This window comes from Acanthaster planci, linkage group LG16 (assembly GCF_054643075.1).
Source record: "Acanthaster planci isolate LZ-2023a linkage group LG16, COTS_SCS, whole genome shotgun sequence".
Lineage (NCBI taxonomy): Eukaryota > Metazoa > Echinodermata > Asteroidea > Valvatida > Acanthasteridae > Acanthaster > Acanthaster planci.
The window spans coordinates 7,518,113-7,541,531 of NC_141792.1; the positions used below are offsets into that span (position 1 = coordinate 7,518,113).

General features: G+C 40.5%; 1 protein-coding gene across 8 annotated transcripts; it reads left to right on the forward strand.

Moving 5' to 3' along the window:
• The first annotated feature begins 852 nt into the window (after positions 1-852).
• Positions 853-20,051, forward strand: LOC110986567 (uncharacterized). 8 transcript variants are annotated; one of them, XM_087147424.1, is made up of 13 exons: positions 853-1,063; positions 3,558-3,674; positions 4,733-4,875; positions 6,087-6,195; positions 7,532-7,601; positions 8,055-8,129; positions 9,140-9,193; positions 10,822-10,929; positions 13,468-13,503; positions 14,666-14,701; positions 15,412-15,462; positions 17,041-17,094; positions 17,509-20,051. In XM_087147424.1, the coding sequence occupies exons 2-13, from the start codon at positions 3,591-3,593 to the stop codon at positions 17,535-17,537; spliced, it is 849 nt and encodes a 282-aa protein (XP_087003550.1). In that variant the 5' UTR covers positions 853-1,063; positions 3,558-3,590; the 3' UTR covers positions 17,538-20,051. The 8 variants fall into 8 exon arrangements, 6 of the variants coding, with proteins under 6 accessions (XP_087003550.1, XP_087003554.1, XP_087003552.1 ...); XM_087147425.1 differs by lacking the exon at positions 853-1,063 and adding an exon at positions 1,076-2,747; XM_087147428.1 differs by lacking the exon at positions 10,822-10,929 and having other exon boundaries at positions 854-1,063.
• Positions 20,052-23,419: the final 3,368 nt, after the last annotated feature.

Consider the following 23,419-nt stretch of genomic DNA (forward strand, 5'->3'; position numbering starts at 1 on the left):
ATCGGTTTCTGGACGGATGTCCGTTTTCAAATGATTTTGTACCATCCTAGATTTCAAAAAAGTGTGATTTTCTCTTAAGGAATGTGTAGGGGGTACCCCTGGGCACACTTAATTAGCGCCCCGAATGATTCGGCCCACAGGCTGTCTCAGCCCAATTGATTTCAGGAGTCAGCGCACCCGAATAGGAACAAAGACGGGGAAAATCGCTTTCTGGGCTGATGTCCGTTTTCAAATGATTTTGTACCATCCTAGATTTTAAAAAAGTGTGATTTTCTCTTAAGGAATGTGTAGGGGGTACCCCTGGGCACACTTAATTAGCGCCCAGAAAGCGATGTTCCCGTTTTATTTCTAACCTGGTACTGCCACACCTGAAATCAGGCAATTGGGCTGAGACAGCCTGTGGGCCGAATCATTCGGGGCGCTAATTAAGTGTGCCCAGGGGTCCCCCCTACACATTCCTTAAGAGAAAATCACACTTTTTTGAAATCTAGGATGGTACAAAATCATTTGAAAACGGACATCCGTCCAGAAACCGATTTTCCAGTCTTTGTTCCTAATCGGGTGCGCTGACTCCTGAAATCAATATTATAGAGCGATTTCGATTTTTGCTTTTTCGCATTTCACACTTTCTAAATAAGGTCCAGCACTCCTTTATATTTCTGCCATTAAATTCCATGCTTCTTTAGAAATGGCCGAGTTCATATGCCTCCAACTTCCTTAATAGAAGAGAAATTGACAGTATACAAATTGCGAACCCGTTCGCGAAGGCATTATTTCGGGGCCATCATTGTCTGTACTAGCGCCCTCATCCATTTTGCATGAAGGCTTTGTGTTTTTTCGTACACGCGTTTTTTCGTGCCAATTTCAGCCTGGTGTGGTTACCGCACGTGCAATCGAGCGCCGCGCCCAGCCCCAAAGCTCTGGGGCAGGGTAACCAACTACCGTACCGGCGGCATGATCGGCTGCACAATCTTCCTCTCTCCCTTTGCTTCCGGGTCCGGTGGTTAATACACCACACATGCTGGCAGTGATAGTGACGAGCCATACGCTTTAACTCAGTTCAGTAAGTAAACTTTGCAACGAACGCCAAAGGCTAACTAGCTGTAGCTAACTTTAAAAAACAAGCATAAATAAAATATAAACTTTTAACTTGCACATAATGGATGTCATGGCAGACATCGGAAGAAAATGTGAAATTTTTAATATCAATTTGGTATGTTTGGCAGTTCGAACATGTCATGACATGTTGAAGCTAGATAAGAGGCGACGACCGCGACGATTGGCTGGCAAGTACAGATGTACTACTGATGAGTGATGTATAGGCGGAATATGCCTTACATTTAGCATTAAACGTATTGCCACTACCAAATACATGTACGTAGGGTTAGTCTGAATGTTACTGTATTGATATGGCATGCTCTAGTTTTAGGACCTTAAAATGGGCGCTTTCTATTAATTACATTTTTAGTAAGGTGTGCTAGCTGGGCCTGGGATATGTTTAGCTGGAAAAGCTAGGTTCAGCTAGTAGAAATACCAACACAAGGGCATCAATCCATTTTTAAAAGTAGGAGGGGGGACATAGCCCTGATTAGAACAAACTTGACAAATGTGAATGCAAAGCACGAAAGCCCTGAGCATAAGCAGTGTGGGGTCAGGAAAATTTTGGAGTATAGATGCTGTGTGGTGTGATCTGAGACAATTTGTGGCTACTTTGGGTATACATTTTCACTAGGTTTTAGACAAATGTGGGGTGAGGGGACAATTGATTCCTCCGCTTGGAAAAATGGGGACATGTCCCCCCATCCCCCACCAATTGATGCCCATGACACTATCCCCGTAAATCATGCTATGGGGCCCAGGTACATGAGGGACTGGACTGCCTCGGTGCCCTGGCAGTGCAGTACATGGCCCCATTTATCTGTTTATGGGGATATACCAGCATGTTACATGTACATGAACTTCCATGCACGAGCCCTACTCTCATGACCGCAGTCTTACTACCGTACGTCAACACATTGTCAACTTAACACACACAGTACTGTCAACACATTGTCAACACCCCTTAAATGCATTTAAAAAGAAAAGAAGCAGTATTTGACTGTAAAGCATTTGTCAAAGGACATTTTGGCTAAACTTCAAAAGGTTAGACTCTCAACAATTGACTTTTTAGTTCACGAAAATTGCTTACTGTCCTCCAAACCCTGGGCCAAGAGGCCTCAAGGGCATCTCGGACCATACCATTAAATTAAAGGGGTAATATTATACGATACACCAACATCAGACGTGTCAGATTGGGAGTTTACCCATTTCCCCAAAAAGTCTTCCATGGGCTTTTTGCCAGTCCCTGTGATCAGAAAAGACTCCATTTTCAAAATTGAAATGTAACCTCAAACCACCGGAAGTTCTTTTTTAACCCAAATTTGTATCACAGTTCTGTGGCTGTTAAGCTGATTTACAATGTGGGATTGCATTTTGGATGTGTTGATGGCGTGTTGAATGTGTTGACCATGTTGGGCGTGTGTTGAGGGTGATTAGTAAGACCCCTACTCTCAGGGTCAGAGTATCATAACCATAGAGTGGAGCTACAGTAAGCACCCACATGTGTACATGTACATACACAAAAGGCTGAAAAACTTACATGTACATGTGGTTGAACTCGCAGGTGTTCATGACTTTAAACAAATGTGTCTACGAGAGGCCCAGTGTGGAATTGTTTCTGTTTTTATACGAGTATCTAACAGGAATAGGTATCAGTAACATTTTGAAGAAAAGAGGATTGTTTTAAAGATCACTCTGTACTGGTGGCAGGAAGGAAAGACAGTCTAAAAATTGATAGTATGACCATTCTGGAAATGTTTTTTTCCTGGGTAATGCTGGTGAACTTCCTGTAGTTGCTTCTGCCTGGTTTTGATGACTTCCTGGACTTGTCTTGTTTTGTTTAATGGTTTAACTTTTATTATTGTTGCTGATATTGGCCAACAGTAAATCATTATCTGTAACAGTTGTAATTAAATTTTAAATCTCCGGTTTGTATTCGGAGGCAAAATGAGGAAAGTATAATTACTATATATTAATGCCACCTGCATTTTTTGCACAGGAAAGATTGTGCTTTGCCACTTTGCCACAAAGTGGTCACCAGATCCAGGAAAACCCCTTTGGTAATAATGTAAATATCAGGCTCCTTGCCAATTCCAAATGAAAATCCTCCTGAAATGGTGACATAAGAAAGCCAGAAGTGCACGGTTCGTTGCACCGTGGCTTATTGGCATGATGCAGGCAATGGGAAAAAGGTATTTTGTGCAGATTAACACCACGGATAAGTCGTGGTTTCAATCTTGTAGTTATGAGCTTGATGGGTGATAGGAGATGTTTATGATGGCAAGCTGGGATGAAGCATCGTGCACCTTGCTGATGTAATGTGCGTATTCAGTTAACATGCTGGTACAATTGTAAAAGCATTCCCAGACTGTGAGTGTGAATATCCACTGCCTCTTCTGTTGACTTGTTTGTATCAAGTCTTAACGTGACTTTCTCTTTTTTAAATCTGAATATTCCAGGGTCTTCTCTGTATCCGTCTAATCCCTTGCAAAATGCCCAAGCTTCACGTGTTGTCAATGTCAGTTGTCATTGTCATGGCATTTATAGTCCCATATGGTATCAAAGCCAGCACCACAGTAAGTACATGCACATATTAATTTTATCTCCAGGACTTTATCACAATGGCTATGCTCATTTGGAAATACGCATTTCTTCTGTTCAGCTTCGGCCCTCCAAGATCTTTCAGATCCATTCAGAAAATTTCAAATTGTTAAATTTAAAAAGGTTTTACAGAATCACAGAAACTGTTCTAAGGCATAGACCCTGCCCCACTGAATTCCACAACTAGGCTGGTGATAGGCAGGGGTTTTCTGTGTACGTACATGTAGCATTCTGATGATGTCTATGCTCATGGCCATGCTCAGTGCCGTGAATTTATGCTTAGTTGGATTTCAAAATGTTGGGTTAGTTGAACCAGTCTATGGAGGTTGAGTGTGCGAGGAACCCTCAAACAGCCATGGGCCACAGATGGATGGCTTATCTAATATCACTCCAAGACATAGTCAGGAGTGTCAAAAAAGTGAACAAATGATCACCAAGGATGAGTGTTTGCAAAGTCCAAATTTCTGCAGGAAAGGGATTGTGGAACTTGTCATTCTAAAAAGCTGTTATTTTTCCTCTAAAATTAATAATGTCCCTGGGCAAGTTCATACATAATTGCAACACACTAGAAAGGTGCAGAAATGTCCATGGATGTATTTATTAAGGGAAGAGGTAGTGTGTTTGTTATCTGCCATCCTAAAAACGTCTCTGGTTAGTCATTTGGATTATTGCCCATTCCTCTTCCCCACTATGAATTTGTATAACTTCAAAGTGGTCCAAATTATGAAACGAATTGTCTATATAGCATATGCCCTGGTAGTTGTGGTCACTGTTCAGTTTGCCCTGTTCATGTGTAGATTGGTATCACGTTCAAGATAATAACTTGCAGTTTGGGGATGATCTTGATGTCCTTATCCACTTCTTCAGAAAGTGTCAACAATTAGAAAGATCTTCAAACGCTTCCTCAAAAGGATTGGTTCTCAAGCTTTGGGTGTCCTGGCTCCAGCCCCCAAACTTGATGGACCCTGCCTGGGGCTGGGGGAAGAGCTACACCTTTGCAGTACATGTATTTTTGATTTCTCATGGTTTTCAGCCTCTAGAGCTGTTAGCTTGTGAAAAGCGAACTGACGAAAATAGTGATACACCAGAGACTGTCTGCGGTGCTCAGATGAACTGTTACTGCGGGGAGGGATCATTCGTGAACTGCAGTTTGGTCATGAGTGGCAGTAACATAGAGTAAGTTTGTTAAGTGATGGGGGGATTGGGGTTTGGGGATATCAAGTGTCTGATTTTATAGCAAAGTAATTATGTGTCTTTGGGCATGATTGGGGGTACTTGAAATATTTTGTTGGAATGAAATAGTTGTTATCAAAGCCAGCATTTCTTCAACAGCTCGTAGTTTGACTGTAAGAAGCGTTATACGAGGCAGAGTTTTCGACAGTTTCAATCTCATGTTTTGACCAACTTACGTTTGTCATCATCAGTTTCTTGTTGAGGGTCTGTGTTGCTCAGGCTGTTCTGGCCAAGGATGATTACCTCAAGTTCAGTTCACTGACACTTTGAGCAGAAGAAAAAGGAAGAAGCAAAAGAAAAGAAAATAACCAAAAAATGCCTTTTTCGCAAAATTGCGAAAAAGCCAAAAACAGAACAAAATGAATAAGCGTCTTGTAATGAGCCAAAGATAAGACTGTTACACGCATGATGGGATGAAATGCTTTGCAAAAATGCTCAATTCATGTAATAATTTGTTTAAATAATTACATAATTTGTTTTAATTCCAAGACCACTGACTTAATTACTGTGTTTTCAACTGATAAATGGGCGATTCACAGTTCAGTGCACCATCGAGAGGTTGCCATAGAGAGGCCTTTATTACAGTCAGTGCATTGTGGGAATATAAGTTAAATTCCTCAGATATGCTGTTCATGGATAACTTGAATTGTTTACAATATTTATTTTTCTGGAATGAAGCTCTGAAATTTTTTTTGAGTATCAGCGTTAAATAATCAAGGTGGTGGTTTATCAAGAGGTGAGGAATGCCCTGATCAACGGAAATATGTTCTAAAATTTCCCACCAACATTCTCTACATTTCAAGTCATGGTGAGTCAGCCACATCTTTTTCGACTGTAAAACTTGAAAAAAAAGGCCTCTCTGTGGCAACCTTTGAGTGGCCTGCCATATTGTGAATTGCCCATATTAAGGCACATAAAATTGTCAGTCATTTCCAAATAGCAATGGCATGTATGCAACACACATTTACAGGCCTAAATTGTACATATCTCTGGTACATTCTACATGTGCATACATGTACATGGAGAAAGGCCATTTTCAACAAGAACACGTGGGACAAGTTTTGTCTTCCCTCACTGAAGGATCAGTAGCATACCAATAATTTTCCAGATATTCAGGAAGGTAACCTTATGTATTTCTAATCTTCCCTCACCAGTTGTGATACACAGTGTAGCAGTTGTTCTCCCAGTTCAGGCGAATATGCCCCTTTCGAAAACCGATGTACCAGTTGTCGAAATGCAACTGTCTGCAAAGCAAATGAAGAGGTAATTTAAACTTGAAAAACATTTCTGGCTGTTGCTGATTTTTCTTTCTGTCGTAGGGGGGGGGTAGGCCCAGGACCTCGGCTGATACATGCCTGTGCCTTTTGAAAACTTAATTTGCATGCATATAAAGGGGTCATTCCATGAGGTTTGGGCACAATTTGTGATGGTGTTAATTGTTAGATGGGTTCTGTAAAAATGAACAGCTATTTCCCTTCATGTGGATTTCAAATTACACATCTTTCAAGACTGAATACCGAGGTGTGTATCACTTTTACAGAGTACATGTAAATGACCTACTCTACAAGACTACAGGTCGTGACAGGTGGTAAAAGTTACCCATGTAACGAGGACACTGTCACAAATTGTGCCCCAACCTCATGGCATGACCCAAAGACATTCACATTAAGCTTCTGTCAGGTACGTCAGAAAGAGACTTTTGAGGTGCTTATTGGTGGCAGCAGATACTCTGATCCATGCTGCTCGTCCACTTGTGGTTGCGTCTTTTTGAATGTGCACACATTAGCTCAAACATAACGTGCCCGGGGAACACATTTTTCTTAGGGGGTGCTGAGGTTGTAAAATCATAAATATCGAGGGTTTTTCGGTGGATCTCTGACATTGGTGAGTTTGATTATGTAAGTGGCTTAACGTGGTCACAGTTGAGGGTGCTGTTTTGTACACCAGTACCCAGGTCCAAAAATGTTAGGGTTGCTTCATCACCCAGAGCACCCCCCCCCCCCATTCCCGCGGGCTGGAAACATGATGAAAACAGTAGTGGCCTGGTCAGGTGGGATTGGTACGTGCATGTCTGCCTACCATGCATCTTAAAGTCTCCCATTCAATGTGACACAGAGTCATTGTTATGGAAATCGATAGTTTTATACTCCTTTGCTCGTGTCTGCCGGCATGTCTGTGGGAAAAGTAAATCGAATCACAATGACGCGTATCGGAGAAAAAAATGGACATTTCTTGACAGCAATTTGTCCTTACTGTCATAAACTTTAATACAGGCATGACTTACGATTCCTGACAAAATAATTGAATACGAAAAGGATGGGTACTAAGACATTTTTTCAACAATATCGAATGTGTCTAAGAAACCCCATTGGCTCTTTTTAGTGTGAAGCCGATCCTGGAGGATTCTAATTGAATACTCTCTCTTAATATAAAGCAGCATCTATTGTTATCTGTGGCCTGGTCTACCCATGTTAATTTGTAGCAAATTAAAAGAAAGAAAAGGAGGAATCTCAGATCCCATTTATGTAGCCATTAGATGAGATGTTTTCACAAGAGTCCTGCCTGATTGTTGATGTCATTTTTTTCTTCAAAACCCAAGGTTGATAAAGAGGTCACTGGAAGGTCAGACAGGACTTGCCGGTGCCGTGACTGGCCCATCCCACGTGATGGTGAGAAATCCCCAAACTTCTTTCTGGAGACTCGTTCACCGTGGTTAGACATCGTGAACAGTATTTGTACATGATCAGTCACATAGGGCTAGGCTTGCCCTTTGCAAAACAGAATTTGTTTTCCAATTTAATCCTTCTTGACTGGTTCTCCCATTTTACTTTGTCTTTGTCCTGATTTTGTGTTTAAAAGCTCCTCTGTTCCAACCCCCCTCTCCCAGCTTTGCTGGTTGGAGGGTTCTCCATTGGCATTCTGCACACGTGCCATTTCAAGTGAGGAGATCACTGTGGCATTGAAAGACAAAGTGGTTGGTGCTCTGTGTGCAGCGTGCATGAGCCTGTGCATGCAGATGGTGACTTCCCACCAAAGGACCATCACTGTTATGTACAAAGACGCCCTCCCTTGTTGCCGCTCAGAGTGGATTGTGACCAATTTTGCAATGTTTTGTATTGCAGTTTGTGAGCTACACAATTGCACTGACTTGAGTTGCCCACCCTGCCCTGAACCCAGCTCATGTCCAACACCAACAGGTGGGAGCTTTGGAAGTATTTTTTTATTAATGGCCTCTTACTAGTTCCCCTTAACAACAGATACTGACAAAAGAGAAGGGTTACCGAGGACTGGTAGGGCTGGATAGCTCAGTTGGTAGAGCGCCGTTGCAGTATTCATATCCCACTCCAGTTGATTTCTTTGTTCATCTTTATAATTAATATGCAATCACCTAGATAGCTTCTATTTAAAGAATAAGTATATTTTATTTTATTTTTGTGTGTGTCAGACCTTAGAAATCGTGCCTATAGTTAGGGCTGTGCTGAATGTCGGAGTAACTTAATACTCAATGGATTATCGAATATTCAAATATTATTTTTCGAATTTGAATTTGTGATTGCAAAATTTATTAAAAGGAAGGGAACTTTTTTTTTTTTAAATGAGAAAAAATGTACTATTGAGGCTTGTTTCAGCAGATTTAAATGAAAAGCAACAGAAATCAAAAAAAGTAATTATTCATTAAACAGTTTAAAAGGAAGAGAAATTTTCAACTGGGCAAGAAGAAATGTTCATCTCTCAAATCTAGCTAAATCATGGCTGGAGATACTCCTAGATGGGAGAAGCTATTATGTACAATTGTGTGCGTTATTGCAAGTGATTTTGTATATGGTTTGTTCATCAACAATCTGCCAGTCGGTACAACCGAATATTCGTATATTCGATCAAATTGAAGGGCGAATATTCAAATAGTGAATTATTTGAATTGACTCCGCCCTACCTAAGGTAATTACTCCAATTGCTGTTTATTAACCAGTGATACGGTCAGGTGCTTCAAATGGAATTCAGTGATGTCTCCAATTAATTCAGTAGTATTTTCAAACTTGGGCACTGTTGAAAGTACATGTACATGTACGTTTGATAACCGATGAAAAATATTTGTGAAAATTGACAAAAACCCTTGAAAAGTTGCGTGAAAGTTAAAAATCAATCAATGTAACAAATGCAGACTTTGAGGAAATGAAGTGAGTATTTTCTTGTTTGTTTTGTGTAGCTGTGGAAGTGACAGAGCAATCTCGGTGTCCTCGTCTTGGACCTGACACATTTGGTGAGTGCTCCGATAGACTTTCTAGGCACAAGTTTGTAGTAGGAGGCCTGTTCTCTTTTGCCTACCTCCTCGTCTTGAGATGTGTTGCACATACTGTATGCATTAGTGCTTTAGTTAGGTTGCCATATATAAATTACATGTACAAAAGTAAAAAGGGCATCCCCCCACATTCTCAGCCCAAGAAATTGTATTGGCCTCCGTACGTCACGCTTGATTTCTCTCAAGTGCACAAGTTGGTAGTGCTTTGTATTTGTGCAACTGCATGTAGGTTGTCCAATCAGTTGATTTTGTTTCAGAGATTATGCTGATAATTACTCTCTCACCAGTCTGTGACACTTTATCCGTGAGATTTTCAGGCGGTGTTAGCAGTTGTTTTTCCCCCTTACCAAAAGTGCAAACCCCATAATGCGAGCAAATCTGTGTATATGTGCCCAGGAGTGTGGTTCAAAGTCCAGTTTTTAGTTGCTGTAGTTTTAGCAACTGATATAATTGAGACATTTTCAAACATGGAGATTGCTTCTCTGTATAGGACATTTGGTTCTTTTTTTCATAGTTTGAATTTTTTTTTGCACAAGGTATAGTAAGAAATATCTTGACTTGTGCCGTTGTATCAAGTACACCTGCAGCTGATTTCATGAAACTTTACACAATGGCGTAATGTCACACCTTATTTTTTTATAATGGTGTCCGTTGCACAACAAATTAAGATTGAATTCAGGTAACTCACGCTCAGTAAGTTATGCTGTAACTTATGCGATCAGTTTAGGTTGCATAAGTTACACTGAACAAAGCAAAACTGAATGGTGTGACAAACTCACGGTGTTTAGTTCAGGCTCATCTTTGCTGAATGTAACGAGGCTTATACGAGAAACGTACACCCTTGTTTTGGAAGGTAATGAAAAACTTGTTTGGCTGTAAGAGAAGTGGCCTGCTGGATGCCCTCATTTGAAATCTCTGAATAAAATCTGTTGAAATGCAGCTGCCACTTCTTTTCTTGTGGTGCCCCTTGATAACATGTGTGCATCCCAAGGTGCCCCTCTCCCGGACATTCAGCCCTAGTTACGCCACTGAGCCTGATTCTGTTATTGTGTGGAATCCTTGATGTTGAGGAGTCAACTAAATCATTGAGAAAATGTCCTGAGCACTTCATTAAAAATAGTAGAGGTAGTAATAAAAGTCTATGAGTACTCAAACACTTGATATCCACCTACAAATAGCAGGCAGCTGGTACTCAGTTTGTTGGCTCAAAACGGTTTTTTTCAAAATCCAAATCTCAAGCAACCCATCCCGAAGCAAAAACTGTTAGTTGCTCATAGAAATGAAATAACAACATTTTTAACATGTCCTTGAATGCTTCAAATGTAATTCCTTGTTTATTTAATTTCACTGTGTTTTTGTAACTGCACGGCAAGTGGAACTTGTTTATTGGGAATTACACAGTGGCAAAATGTAGGAATTAAGGACTATTCTTGCTGTAAGTGTTCTGCTCGCTTTGTACATGTATATAAGTGGTTGATCAAAGTTCTTGGCCAGACTGGCTGTGTTGTTAATGTGAATGACTGCTGTATTGGTACCTGGGTGCTGTTTACATGTATTCCTTTTTTCCCCCATTATGTTTTTCTTGGCAGATGGCACATCTTTTGTAATAGGTTGCGCAGTTGGTGTGGTTGCTGGAGTAATATTGGCATGTGTACTTCTTCTACTGTGTTACAAATGTGGTTATATTTGTTGCTGTAGTAAGTAGTCATTTCAATATTTAGCTTCTTTTGTAGTTACAGTCATGGCATATGAAAAATCACATCTCTATGTAGCAAACCATCTGGAGATATTGGAGATATTTTTGTGAGCCTGCTTTGTCAATCTCCTGCACTTTAGAGACTCCAAACTATCATTCCAACAGTGTTGCCCAAAGAGTACATCTGTCATTTTTAACACCAGGTCGCTACATCTGTCTTTTCCTGGTTGTCCAGCTTTTAAACTTCAGAAACACTTCTCATTTCTCCATTTCAGCTCCCGCTTTGAATCCCAAATTCTGTTTCGTTCTAACACCTTTCTGGAAACCAATAAGGGAACACATGACCCTGCATGGCCCCCGCCAGACTGGTCTGTTCCAGCGTGGAACACATGTTGGTTGCACAATGCTTGCCTCCTCCGGATAATGCTTTGTCTTAGGTGAAGAGGAAGAAGATCTTCCAAAATCAAATATCTGCCTATCCCATCGGCCCTCCACATTTCATCAGAGGATTTTCTGCAGAGCTTTTTTCTTGTGTGTTGAAATGCTTTTAACTTTCTGTTTTTGCCAGTGTTTGTGAAGGGTATTCTAAATTCCAAGTCCCCATTGAAAACTCAGTTTTGAAGGCTACTTCCATTGTCAACCTCCAACTGTTTGTGTATTTAGATATGCCCTAATGTATTTCCCTTTGCTTTATCACATCAAGCCAGTTTAATACCTCCCGCATCATCATTATGTCAGTTTTACCCTAAAAGAGCCCAGGGCAGTGGAGGATTTTCTCTATGCTTGTTGCAGTGCATTATGTTCACCTAGCCTGGCCTTCAGGCAGTGGGGGTGGAACAGTTTTCAAGGGGGGGGGGGTGCAGCTGGGACATCATCAGGCACCAGCAATTAATGAGCTGATCCATTAAGCCCCACCCCATTATCTGGTTTGTAAGTGACTTTGTCACAAAGGTGGACACGCCATGATTTGCAGGCTCCCATTGGACGATTGCTGAAGTTGTACATTCACTTCCGGTTCCATGGTTCCATGTAAACGGCGATCAGTCCATGATAACTCTATGTCCAGTGCACGTGCAGTGGGCATGGTTTAAACTGCAGTGACGTCACACTTACGAACTGGACATGGTAGGCCCTGCAAAAAGTGGGGTCATGTCCACCCAATCGAAAAAGAGGGGGGGAGCAGTATCCCCCTGACCCTCTGCCTCTGCTGCCAGTGCATTTAGGAGGTTTTCCAGTAATGTCTAGTGCTCATGCAGGTAACCATAAAAACAAACAGCTATTTCACTGTCTTGCTCATATTTGATTTTAGCCGCAATTTTTTACTCAGCCTCATTCTTTCCTTTCTTTTATCTGCTTAGCCTCTCAGACGCCTCTAACCCTGAAGTGGTTCCAGTATGTGCAATGGCTGACACGTTGTACATGATTGGCATTGATGACTGCTTTTGCATTTCGCCTGCTTGATGTGACCTCTGCCCTTATCATCGGACCCACTGTTAGCCAGTGTAATGACCAAATAAGTGACTCAGATGCATTTTTCTGTAATGACTTGACTCAACCCGAGCATTATGTCCGACTGACTTAATGCTCAAGTCGCTGTGGGAAGTCATTTAACTTGACGGGAATGCTTTTAGGTTCCCAAAAGCATAACAAAACCCGGAATTTCATAGTCTTTGTAATGAGGATGCTTGATCTTAACAATTGTACTGCTCCCAGCATGGCACATGTTTAAATTTAACCTTGTACATGCATGTAGTTAGTACAATTAGGCATCATATTGAAGCCACACAGGAGTGTAAAGTGTACAGTAAGGTATGGATATTAGCAATGGCATGTTATCATTGATATTGCATTGCAGACACTTCTCACTTGGCTCAAAATCATATGGCAAAATGCACCTCAACTCTGACTCAACTTCAGTTGAGTTGGCCTAATTGATTGGCGATCAGAGACTTGGTGTGACTTCAGACTCAAGACACAGACTCAACCAGAGGCTTGAGCTAACATGAGATGCATTTCAACACTGCCATGATCCCTTTGCCAGTCTTTAATACTATACAGCAGGACTGTGCAGTAGCTGGACTGGACCTAATATATCCCATTCGGAGCTAACTTTTCTGACGTTGATTGCATGTGCTAACTTAGAGGTGTGCTTTGCTATTCATATCTCCTAGCTGCCCAACTTCATTGGAATTCTAGCCACAAAGATTCTTTACTTGTGTTTGCCTTCTGTATGTAGAGGTCATCACGGTCTGAGACTTTGTGGTGAAAGTGATTAAAAATTAATTTGTACGACAGCATGACTGGACTCAACTGATGTACAGTTGACATAGAAAAGACATCTTGCAATGGAACATGTTTATTCTATTTGTTGATTTTTTCTAGTTTTTGAGGTTTTGAATGACAGTGTTTGAAATTTGTATATTGTTGCCGTCAGTTTTCCGTCAAGTGTTTTTGATAATTAAGGAACTTTTATCAAATGTGACCATACCAACAAGAAAACTGTGTTTGTAACAGTTGTGCTTTTTCTATCACTTTTTAGGGATAAACCTTGCAAGGAGGATTTGCTGTAACGAAGGTAACAAGCACAATGTTCCGCATTTGTAAATGGGCAGAATCAGTTGTTTCTTTCTGGCCAATATCACCCTTGTGGCCAGAGGTTAGATTAATGTACAAAAAAGAAAAGTGTACGTTGTGACCCATGTTTGACGCTAGTTTCCCCTTGGCAAATAACTGTAAACTAACAGCAATGATTTCTTTTGGTGCAGTTAAGTAGTAAATCTGCCTTTACGTCCCATTTAACCCCATTTTGGATTTCATTTGCCACAGGGATTTTGGGCACCTTTCAAGGTTTTTTTAAGTTATGAATGTAGTTGTGTGAGTCCATGTGTGATATCATTTCAGGAGGCAGCTTCAAAGTGATAGTCATTTCAGAATGAAAGTCTGCTAAAAGTATTGAAGTTTTGCTATCGTAATTTTTTCTCAGTTAATTTGCTTTTCCAAGTCTTTGACAGTTGGCCAGTGAGCAAAGATCTCTTGTAAACATTTTCTTTGAGCAAATTTTCGATTCATAATAGAACTCCCACAATAGAGTACCGAAGTGAATACATCATGCGCACAATTAGTGTGTAAAAGGCATTAGCGCAAGAACCAGCGCGTGAACCGACACGCACGCGTACTCCATTCGTTTGCACTGCACTTTCTTTTTCACAGTGACATCACACTTTGGTACTCTATGAACAGTGTCTTCTGAAATGGCGCTACAGCAGCCATGCCTTCATTTGTCAGGGAATACATGGAAAGGTCCATGGTTAAAAAAAAAGCACTGTTCAATAAGACATCACCCATTTTCCCATAACAAGTTTGTAAGTGTACAAAGCATGTTCTTTTCCCTGGCCCCTCCCGAAGGATGCACAAGAAAATGATGATGGCTGAGATGATTTTTGAACTTTGATAGACACGTACGCTCATGGTTTCTGTGCTTGGGAAATGTGTCCCACACCCAGGGGATATGTGTACTTCCATTTACCGTACTTCTGGAAGAAATCAATTAAGAAACAATATTAGTGAGCTGAAACATAAATTTCCCCGGTCCTTATTCATGTAGCCGCCATTTTTATTCATTTAAGAGGAAAAGAAAGATGCAGAAAATCCATTGTCAAGTGTAATTCATGTCAAAGACCCTGAACTCCAAATTACGTGTTCCTGAACTCAGAATGATTTGTTCTTTCTTGTTCAAGGGGAAGACGGACAAAGCGGCAATTCAAATCGACCAGGTAATGAGCACAGGAGCAGTTTTTCTTCGCGTTTTAAAAGCGCCCGTTTGTTCTTGGGTAGGAAACAACCCACCGTGCAATTTGCTGTTTGCACGAAAATTGTAAATCACATACATTTGCTGCAGAAAACTACTATGTCACTGGCACAGAATTAGTGCTCACGTGATTCCGAGGTAGTTTTGCAAAATGTGGACAGCATAATTCTTCATGAGTGCTTTGAGTGAACAAGAGGGTGCACCCTGTTACCTAGCAACTGCATCCCACACCAATGTGTAACTGTGATGTGTAGTACTGTGTGTTCATGTGTTCATCATAAACCCAGTGAGAAAAATGTCAACAGCAGACAGGAAATGAAGTCAGTTGGATGTGTAAAGTACTTTTGAATTAACGTTTGGCAGCAAAGCACTGGAAAAGGTCTTGAAAAGTACTTGGTACTTCCAAAATACTTTGTACTTCAAGCTTAGTTAGTTTGCGCAATTTCCAGATTATCCACATTTTTGTGCAATTATTGAACATGCTGTTCACACCAAACCATTGTAATCTGTGACAGCAAGGTACATGTTATTGACAGGGTATCAATCTCTCAAGTTGCAGATGTTGAAATTCTTACAACGTTTCTGCTGTAGTGTCAACCCAAACTGTGGACCAAAATGAACAAAATGAAAATTTTCTGTTCACTTTACTTGTACAAGCCTTTTTTTTTCTTTCAGACAAGTCCAATGCTCTGTCACTGAAGAATGTACCGGAAAGTCAACCAAGCAGTAAGTAAACATCAGAAGCAAATCAGCCCAGTCCAATCCAATTACCCTGCTAAGCCATACCCTGCCTAGCCCAACCCTGTTACCCTGCCTAGCCCAACCCAATTACCCTGCCTAACCCAACCCTGTTACCCTGCGTAGCCCAACCCAATTACCCTGCCAAGCCATACCCTGCCTAACCAAACCCTGTTACCCTGCGTAGCCCAACCCAATTACCCTGCCAAGCCATACCCTGCCTAGCCCAACCCTGTTACCCTGCCTAGCCCAACCCAATTACCCTGCCTAACCCAACCCAATTACCCCGCCTAGCCCAACTCAATTACACATCAATATCAGAGGCCTTGGCCATCATGGTGAAATGTTTTGAAATTCTATAGTTAAACGATCAGCTTAAGAAATCGAATGAGATGGCTGAATGAAAATGCAAAACATGAACAGTAAAAATCACAGTACATATGCATGTACCAAACATAAGGGCCGGCGACCATTTAGACCCAGTTTGAAAAGGGCCCCCTGGTAGCCCGCCCTGTATAATGCCTGCCCGGTATTCAGGCTACTCCAGGCTGGTATCAGGCCTGTCTGCACGTTGGCATTTCAAAGTCCCTGATGGAAGGCTTCCCCCACCATGCTTCCAAAGATGAATAGGGGTCTAAGCAGATTAGTGTAAACATTGTGTAGAGCTGAAGGATTAAAAACCACAAGCAGGTTCCTTCTGGGATAGATTACATGTACCAGTACTTGCAAACAGTAGACCCCAGGATAGAGAAGTTCAAGATCAACAACCAGTCCAGCATCCCAGGCCAGTAGCCAGGCCGGTAGCCAGGCCACCAGCCAGGCCAGTATGAAAGGGGTTTTTGCAACAGGGTGAGCTTACCGGGGGGGGGGCCCTTTTAAAACCGGGTCTAAATGGTTGCCGGCCCTTACCTGCATGTAGGCAGTAGAAAATGGTAGCATACACTATGTTGACTTGCTTGCAGGATGTTGGCTGTCCACACTTGTTTAGCAAATGAAAGTGCACCACAGAAAACCTCTTACATAACTCTGGGTCAACTGCTCTGGCTAACATTCGAAACATTTTAGCTAAAACCATTTAGATACCATACTAAAAGTGAGATGATCTTTGTCATTTAGCTGCAAATAAACTTCAAAGTGATCTGGACTCTGTAGAGTTTTCAAAACTGTCGAATTAATGATTCTAGACAACTTAGATTCGCGTTGTAGACAACCTACAAAAATTTAATATTTTGGAACATGCACCCAAATGCACCCAGTAAAAACCATTGGGGACTGATACCATCGCATTGTGTTATGCCTGAGTACAATCTCATTCCTTGCTCCCATCTATTCAGGTTATGATAATCACCAAATAATTTACCAACCGCAGGGCCTTGATGTTGGCACCAGTGTGGGTCATTCAAGTGTTGGTTCACAGTCACTCTCTTTGGACTTATTAAGGAGGTAGTCCTGCACTGGGAGATTGAATTAATACTTGCTAATGCTGCTGTTCCTTTCAATTTTGAGCCCTAATGAAAACCTGGTTGGTTGAGCCTAGTAGTTTGTTTTGTTTTCATTACTTTATAGATGTTGATGTTGAGTCTGGGTCATTGCCTCCTGTAGATTCACCTGACTCTGACGGTAATTAAGTACCATTTGCTCTTCAATTGAAAATCAAACAGCACAAAAATGTGACATACCTAATGAGTAGAGATACGTGTATTTCATTTGTTCTGGCAGCTGTCCCATTTTTGTGCTTCGAGATGTTTACTTTATGATATTGGTGTTGAAATTCTCACTTTACTTTTTCCACTTATTCTTCAAGTTCACACATGAACCTGTTGTTTTGTTTGGTGTTCAAGTTGTCCTCTACTAACAAAAAAAATTTGCACTATTTCTGGGGGGGGCTGCCTTTTTCTTGATATGGTGTTGAGTTTGGGTTTAGGAGAGTTTTAGCGCTGAATGTGCTTCTGGTCCAGATCAATAGTCTCACTCGAAAACTTATTGCAACTATGGTAATGAACTCTGCCTCTCTCTCTGTCTCTCTGTTTTTAGCTCCACTTGCTCAGGAAGAGGACGTCTGACTTCCAAGACCAATCCAGTATGTTTTTTAGCCATTGTAATAAAATATTTGTGACCCACTCCGCGGAAATGAGTCTTAAGTCACCAGAGTCACTTTGGAGTAAAAAGTCCTTTGGAATAATTTTGCACAGTGTAAATCAATAGGAACCCACGGCATTTCTCACCCAGGAGTATCCACTTCCATCAGGATGCCAAACTGAGTGATACATCCAAACAAAAAGCTGAATTTGCTCTTTCTAATACAAATGAAAACTCAAAAAGTGGCTCTGGTGACTTAAGACTCATTTTCACAGAGTGGGTCGCATTTGTGAAGCAGTTTTCCTTGTGAGAAATTATTGCAGTCAAGTTGTGTGTCTGTTAAATGTCATGCTCACTTACATGTATTTCTTCAAAATTATGAGAATACGGATTGCTTAACAGTTTGAGTTAATGGACAAAATTCAAGAAGCCTTCTGAAAATGCTGTAAATTCCTGAAGTGGGCTGTTTGCGGTTCCTTTTGGCTGAGCTCATCAGCAGTGTTGCCACGATAGAATTGTGCTGTTTTCACTTTCTGTGCAAGAGAGAAGGATGGATTTTTTTCTGGGGTGATGACCTTCTTCCAGCCGGGTGGAAAGGGACATTCTGAAGTGTGCTTCCAAAGGCAATGTTGGTGCTCAAACCATTGCTTTATTACCAGTTGTGGAACCAGTGAGTTACACGAGGGGAATGCCCAAAATGGTAGTGAGCCCCCAAATTAGTATTTTTTGGTTGAGAATTTCCGGTTTCAGGTTGTTAAATACCCAGTCGACGGTAAACAGAGGAGTAGGCAAAAGCAAAATGGGTCTCCTTAAAAGTAAAAGAAAACACCCCGCCCTGATAAAAAGGGTAAGAGGCATGTCAGGTGTGTCCCATCTAAATCCACTACTGATCGTGATGATCATCCTTGTTCAGTAGGCCCATAGACCTCTTTAGACAATCTGAAGCCCCTTTGGTGAGTACAGCTGTGTGATGCCATGTCAAATATAACATGCTCGTTAACAACCATGTGTCCAAGCAATTACTAGCAAAGTATCTTGCCTAAGAATAAATGCACCACAACCAAGGAGGATTCAACTGCGCAATAATTTGATGATGCTGACGGTATTTTGTAGCAGGTTTTCTACCGTTCATTTCTTTAAACAAAGACCTTTCCTGGCTTTTAACTGTGGAAGGGTAAGTTAAAAAAAATGTGTTGTGCAACGAATGGCAGTGCTGCAGTGGCCTCTCTGTATAATTACATGGATTGGGAAAAAAGTATTGTTCGTTGGGACCAAATTCACTTTGATTGTGCAAAGCCGTCTGTGTTCAGCAAAAAGTTTCCCCAGCGTGTTGTTAAAAAATTGCTTCTCCCTGAAAGAGGAGCATTGCTTATGCCTAGGTCTACTACTAGTACAGCTATGCTTGTATGCAAGGTAAACGAGAAAACATTAGAATCGAAGCATTTTCATAGATATGTGCATACCATTTTTTCAAATAGTAAATTGGTAACTGTGTGTGAACTTGAAGAGAATTTTATAAAAACTTAACTCTTGTTAAAAATAACCACTAATTCAAGAAACGGATTTTTATATATAATGGTTTCATATGGATCTTAGTTTTTGTACTTATGTAATATATTTAAACATGCACCTTTGAAAGTTATTGTAAAGTTTGTGTGACCACTGAACTATAGTGCCTTTCTGTGAAGTAAAATCCCGGACGTTGGCTTATATTTAAATTTAGAAAAAAAGATTTTCTTTGAAGTTAACATGGTATAAATTTGGTGACCTTTGCTTTGGTAAAGTGAAGAAAATAAACAAATACAATGTAATGAATTTTCGATGTGAAAGAAAATGTCATTTAATGGACAAGCAGATAGCATTGCAACAGTCTGCTTAAGCTGTTGATGAATTGAAACAAGGACAGCATTCGCTGTTTATTACTTCTAAATGCGGTTTGGGGTAGGCAAGCAGACCATTTTATTGAATGTAATACTGTACACAATTCTTCCCAGATTTCCATACTAGGTAAAGCTCAGTGATGAAAGACCAAATTATATACATGGACAGTCTGCATATGAATTCCAAAGCTGCACGTGAGGTACATGTACCATTTCATGTCATGTCGTTTATTTAAAGCTTACAGATCGAGGTGGAATATTGGTTTGGAAGAAATAGACACATGCGCATTATGATGGCTACATGTACATGTTTTTATTCATCACTATGTAACTTATCAGGTGCTTTCCCCTCAGCTGCAAATAATGACTGCAAAAACCTTTTCTTGTTTCCTTTTAAAGTGTAGCTGTAAGCTTTATTTCAGAAAAAACAAAGTTTTGACCTGTTAGACAATGAATATCAGAAATAGAAAACTGTAGAGCCGCGATTAATATGCATTCAGTTTTGAATGGGTTTGCATGCTGTGAAGTTGCTCTGTAAATCAAAAAGGCTGTTTTAAATTTGAGATTGATTTGGAATGGACTTCAATAAAGACATAGTTGCCACGGAGTTGTCCCTTATGGCGTTGTCTTCCAGATTTTTGTGGATGTGTTAAGTCCCCCCCCCAGTTCCTGAACCTTGGCTTTATTTCCTCATCACAGGCATCGAATCAATTTCCGATGTCCGTTCCTTTAATGCCAGTTTTGGAATGATGCGAAAAACACGAAACTCTGGCCTGATTTTAGACGGCTTGATTTCTTTAGGGAGGGGGATACACGATAGGTTTGGCCATTTTTGAGATCCAAAATGAAATTTACAGTGGCAGGCAATAATGGTATAGAGGGATACCCCCCCTCCCCGCATGTCCATATTCTACAGACACACCTCCCTCTGATGTCTGAAAAACTGTAACTTCCAACTCATTATTTATTATCTTATGTCTGTGAATGAATTAGGAATCATATAACCCCAATATCTTTCACCCAACATGGCAAGGACTTGGCAGGTCAAAAAATGTTGCCACGCCCACTTTTCTCTGTTACAGAGCGAGAATGTAAATCTCGGTTTTTTTGCATCTCCTCCAATGTGATTCACAGTTAATATCAGCAATTCATTTGTACAAAGCAATGTCTCTCCCCGAGTGTGAATGAAATTTCCATTTGATTTAAATAAAACATTTCAGGATCTGAGACTGTATCGACCAGTGCTTTCTAACTTTAGATACTATAGAAAGTCATTTTTACCTGACTTTATCGGACAATACAACATACCTCTACCTCCACCTCAAGGTCACCAATATACTAAACCAGAATATGTACGGGTGATCCAAACGAGCCAGCGTCCATTTAAAAACGTACTGCACAAATCAGCTTTTACGAGTAGTACAAGACAATGACATACCCTTTACCTCTACCGGTGCAGGCGGTAACATGTTACGAAAAGATCTCATCAAAAATGACACCCGCCCAGAAGCGATGGCGGAGGTAGACATCCGAAACGTTCGACACTTTCAAGGAAATTTTAGAAACTGGGAACTGAAGCCTAGTTTCTTTGAAGACGACCTAGTAGACTTTTTGATTTTTACAAGAGGTGCATAGAAGAGAAAGCATTGGCCAAATTTCGAGAGATAGGAGCTTACAAGTTGCAAACTGCGATCAAAGTCCAGTCTAAAACAGAAAGACTGGATCGGCAAACCGAAGGTGGTGTTTTTACGTTTACAAGTAGAAACACTGTGGTGTTTACCGAACGAGACGTCGAAAACGCGTTAGAAGAACAAAAAGAGTATCATATGGGGAAGTCGAAACTCATACCCAAAGGGGTTCTGCCTGGAGATTTGACAAAGTGGTTGCGTTTCATATCAATGTGGTACTCTATAATCCAGTTGGAGCGAGTTACGTACCACTTCCTAAAGAATTGGCGGGTAAAAAAGCGATCATCAACGTAAAGATTAAAGACCAACAGTGTATACGTTGGCCCATACGAGTGACTAAAGGACTTTATAGAGACTATGTCAAACACCAACTCGCAACTAATCTGGGATATAAATTACACGCGTATAGAACAAACACCTACAAAGAATCAGACGGTTTAAATCTTACAAACGTTGACTTTCCGACTCCAATATCGCAGATGCCACGCATCGAAACCCAAACAACTTGGCGATCAACGTATTTGGTTACACCGCGAAGGACGATGTGTCTATACTTTAAATTGTATTTGTCACTTTCAAAGCCAACAAAAACTCGACAATCACAAAGAAGACTGTCAAGGAATAGATGAATAGATAAATGACGCCGGGTAAAAGTTTGACTTTGGGTAAGTTCAACAGCTTGGACACTTCTTTATTTAACCTCAACTTGAGGTTGGGGTCCGTGATCGCCAACGTCACCTCTTAGACTCCGAGTGAACTTTAAAAGATACACCCGGGATCGAGTTTATTAATAAAAGTGATTTTTTTTTGCAGATGACACAAGCCTTATAGTCATGATAATATTAATACAGCTGTTCAGATTTTAAATATTGAACTCACAAAAATAAACGTTTGGCTGTTAGCCAACAAACTGTGTATCAATCTAGTCAAATCTAATTATATGGTATTTTGTACTAAACAACAAAATTACATTCACACTTTCCCTTTGGTATCAAATGGCAAAACGTTGAATAAAGTAACAAGTAGAACATTTTTGGGTATACACTTATCTTGGAAGAGTCATATAAGTGTAGTTTCGAGTAAAATAAATGTACTGGTATAATGAACCGTTTCAAGTGTTTTCTCCCATGTAATATTCTGTTAACTCTGTATAGGCCTAATTCTTTTGTGCTACCGTATTTGATTTATTGTATTTTCACATGGGGAGGTCCTTTATCTAATTGTGACCAATTGTACATCTTACAAAAACGTGCTGTCCGAATAATTTCTCATGCTGGATATTATGACCCCATTGTTCTCTAAACATAAAGTGCTAAAGGTATTTGACCTTTATAAATATCAGTTAGGTAAATTAATGTATAAATATATGAATGATAAGCTGCCACTGTATTTTAAATCATACTTAACCCTACCTTAAATGTTCACTCATATCATACCAGAAGTACCTCTCAAACCAAATTACACGTTGATGCCAATAGAACTTCGTTACACAATAGTCTTGTACAATGCGGTGTCTATAGTACTGGAATAGCCTAAATGAAATTATAAAAGCAGAGCCTACTTGCTCTAAAGTTGAAAAATCTAATACTCTCTGAATACATCACCTGTATCGACTAGAATTGTATTTTGATGCATTGTATTACCTCTTGCCTGTCAGTGTTTGTCTGTATGTGTATCATTGCCAAAAGATATTCATGTCTTGTATTGTCCTATTGTATTGGTGCCAACTGCCCCATTTCGTAAGGGAAGAATTTCTGTCAGTGTTGTTCTGTTCTGAACAGGATTGTGACACTTACACTGAGAACACCTGTTATGGACAGTCCTGCAGCCATTTCCTTTTCGGAGGCATTTTGCAGTTTGTTGTTGACAAGCCTATCCACCGGAGTCTCGTACAGAAAATGTGGAGTAGGTCCATCAAGAAGGATGCATTGACCTAAACAAAAATTACCATAGACACAACTGAATGTGTGCATTGAAAGTTTCAATGTTCATATCGAAAACAAGTGCATTGGAGTAGGTAATGAAGGATGGGCAGACACCCCCCCCTATTTGAAATTACCAACCCCCCTGGCCCCAACATGAAATTTTTAGGTTCATTATCAACTAGGACCTCCGTGTCAAATCTTCTTCAACACTCCCTTTCTATCCATTTTTTAAAACTTACCAATGATGATTCCTGCCACATAGAATACCTTAAATTATTTCTATGAAAGTGGAGGGTACATTGGAGCAATCAAGTTCTCTGGAGTAGTCTGGACCGGATGTAAGCCGTTCAAATATTTGTGCCAAGGCGAGGCG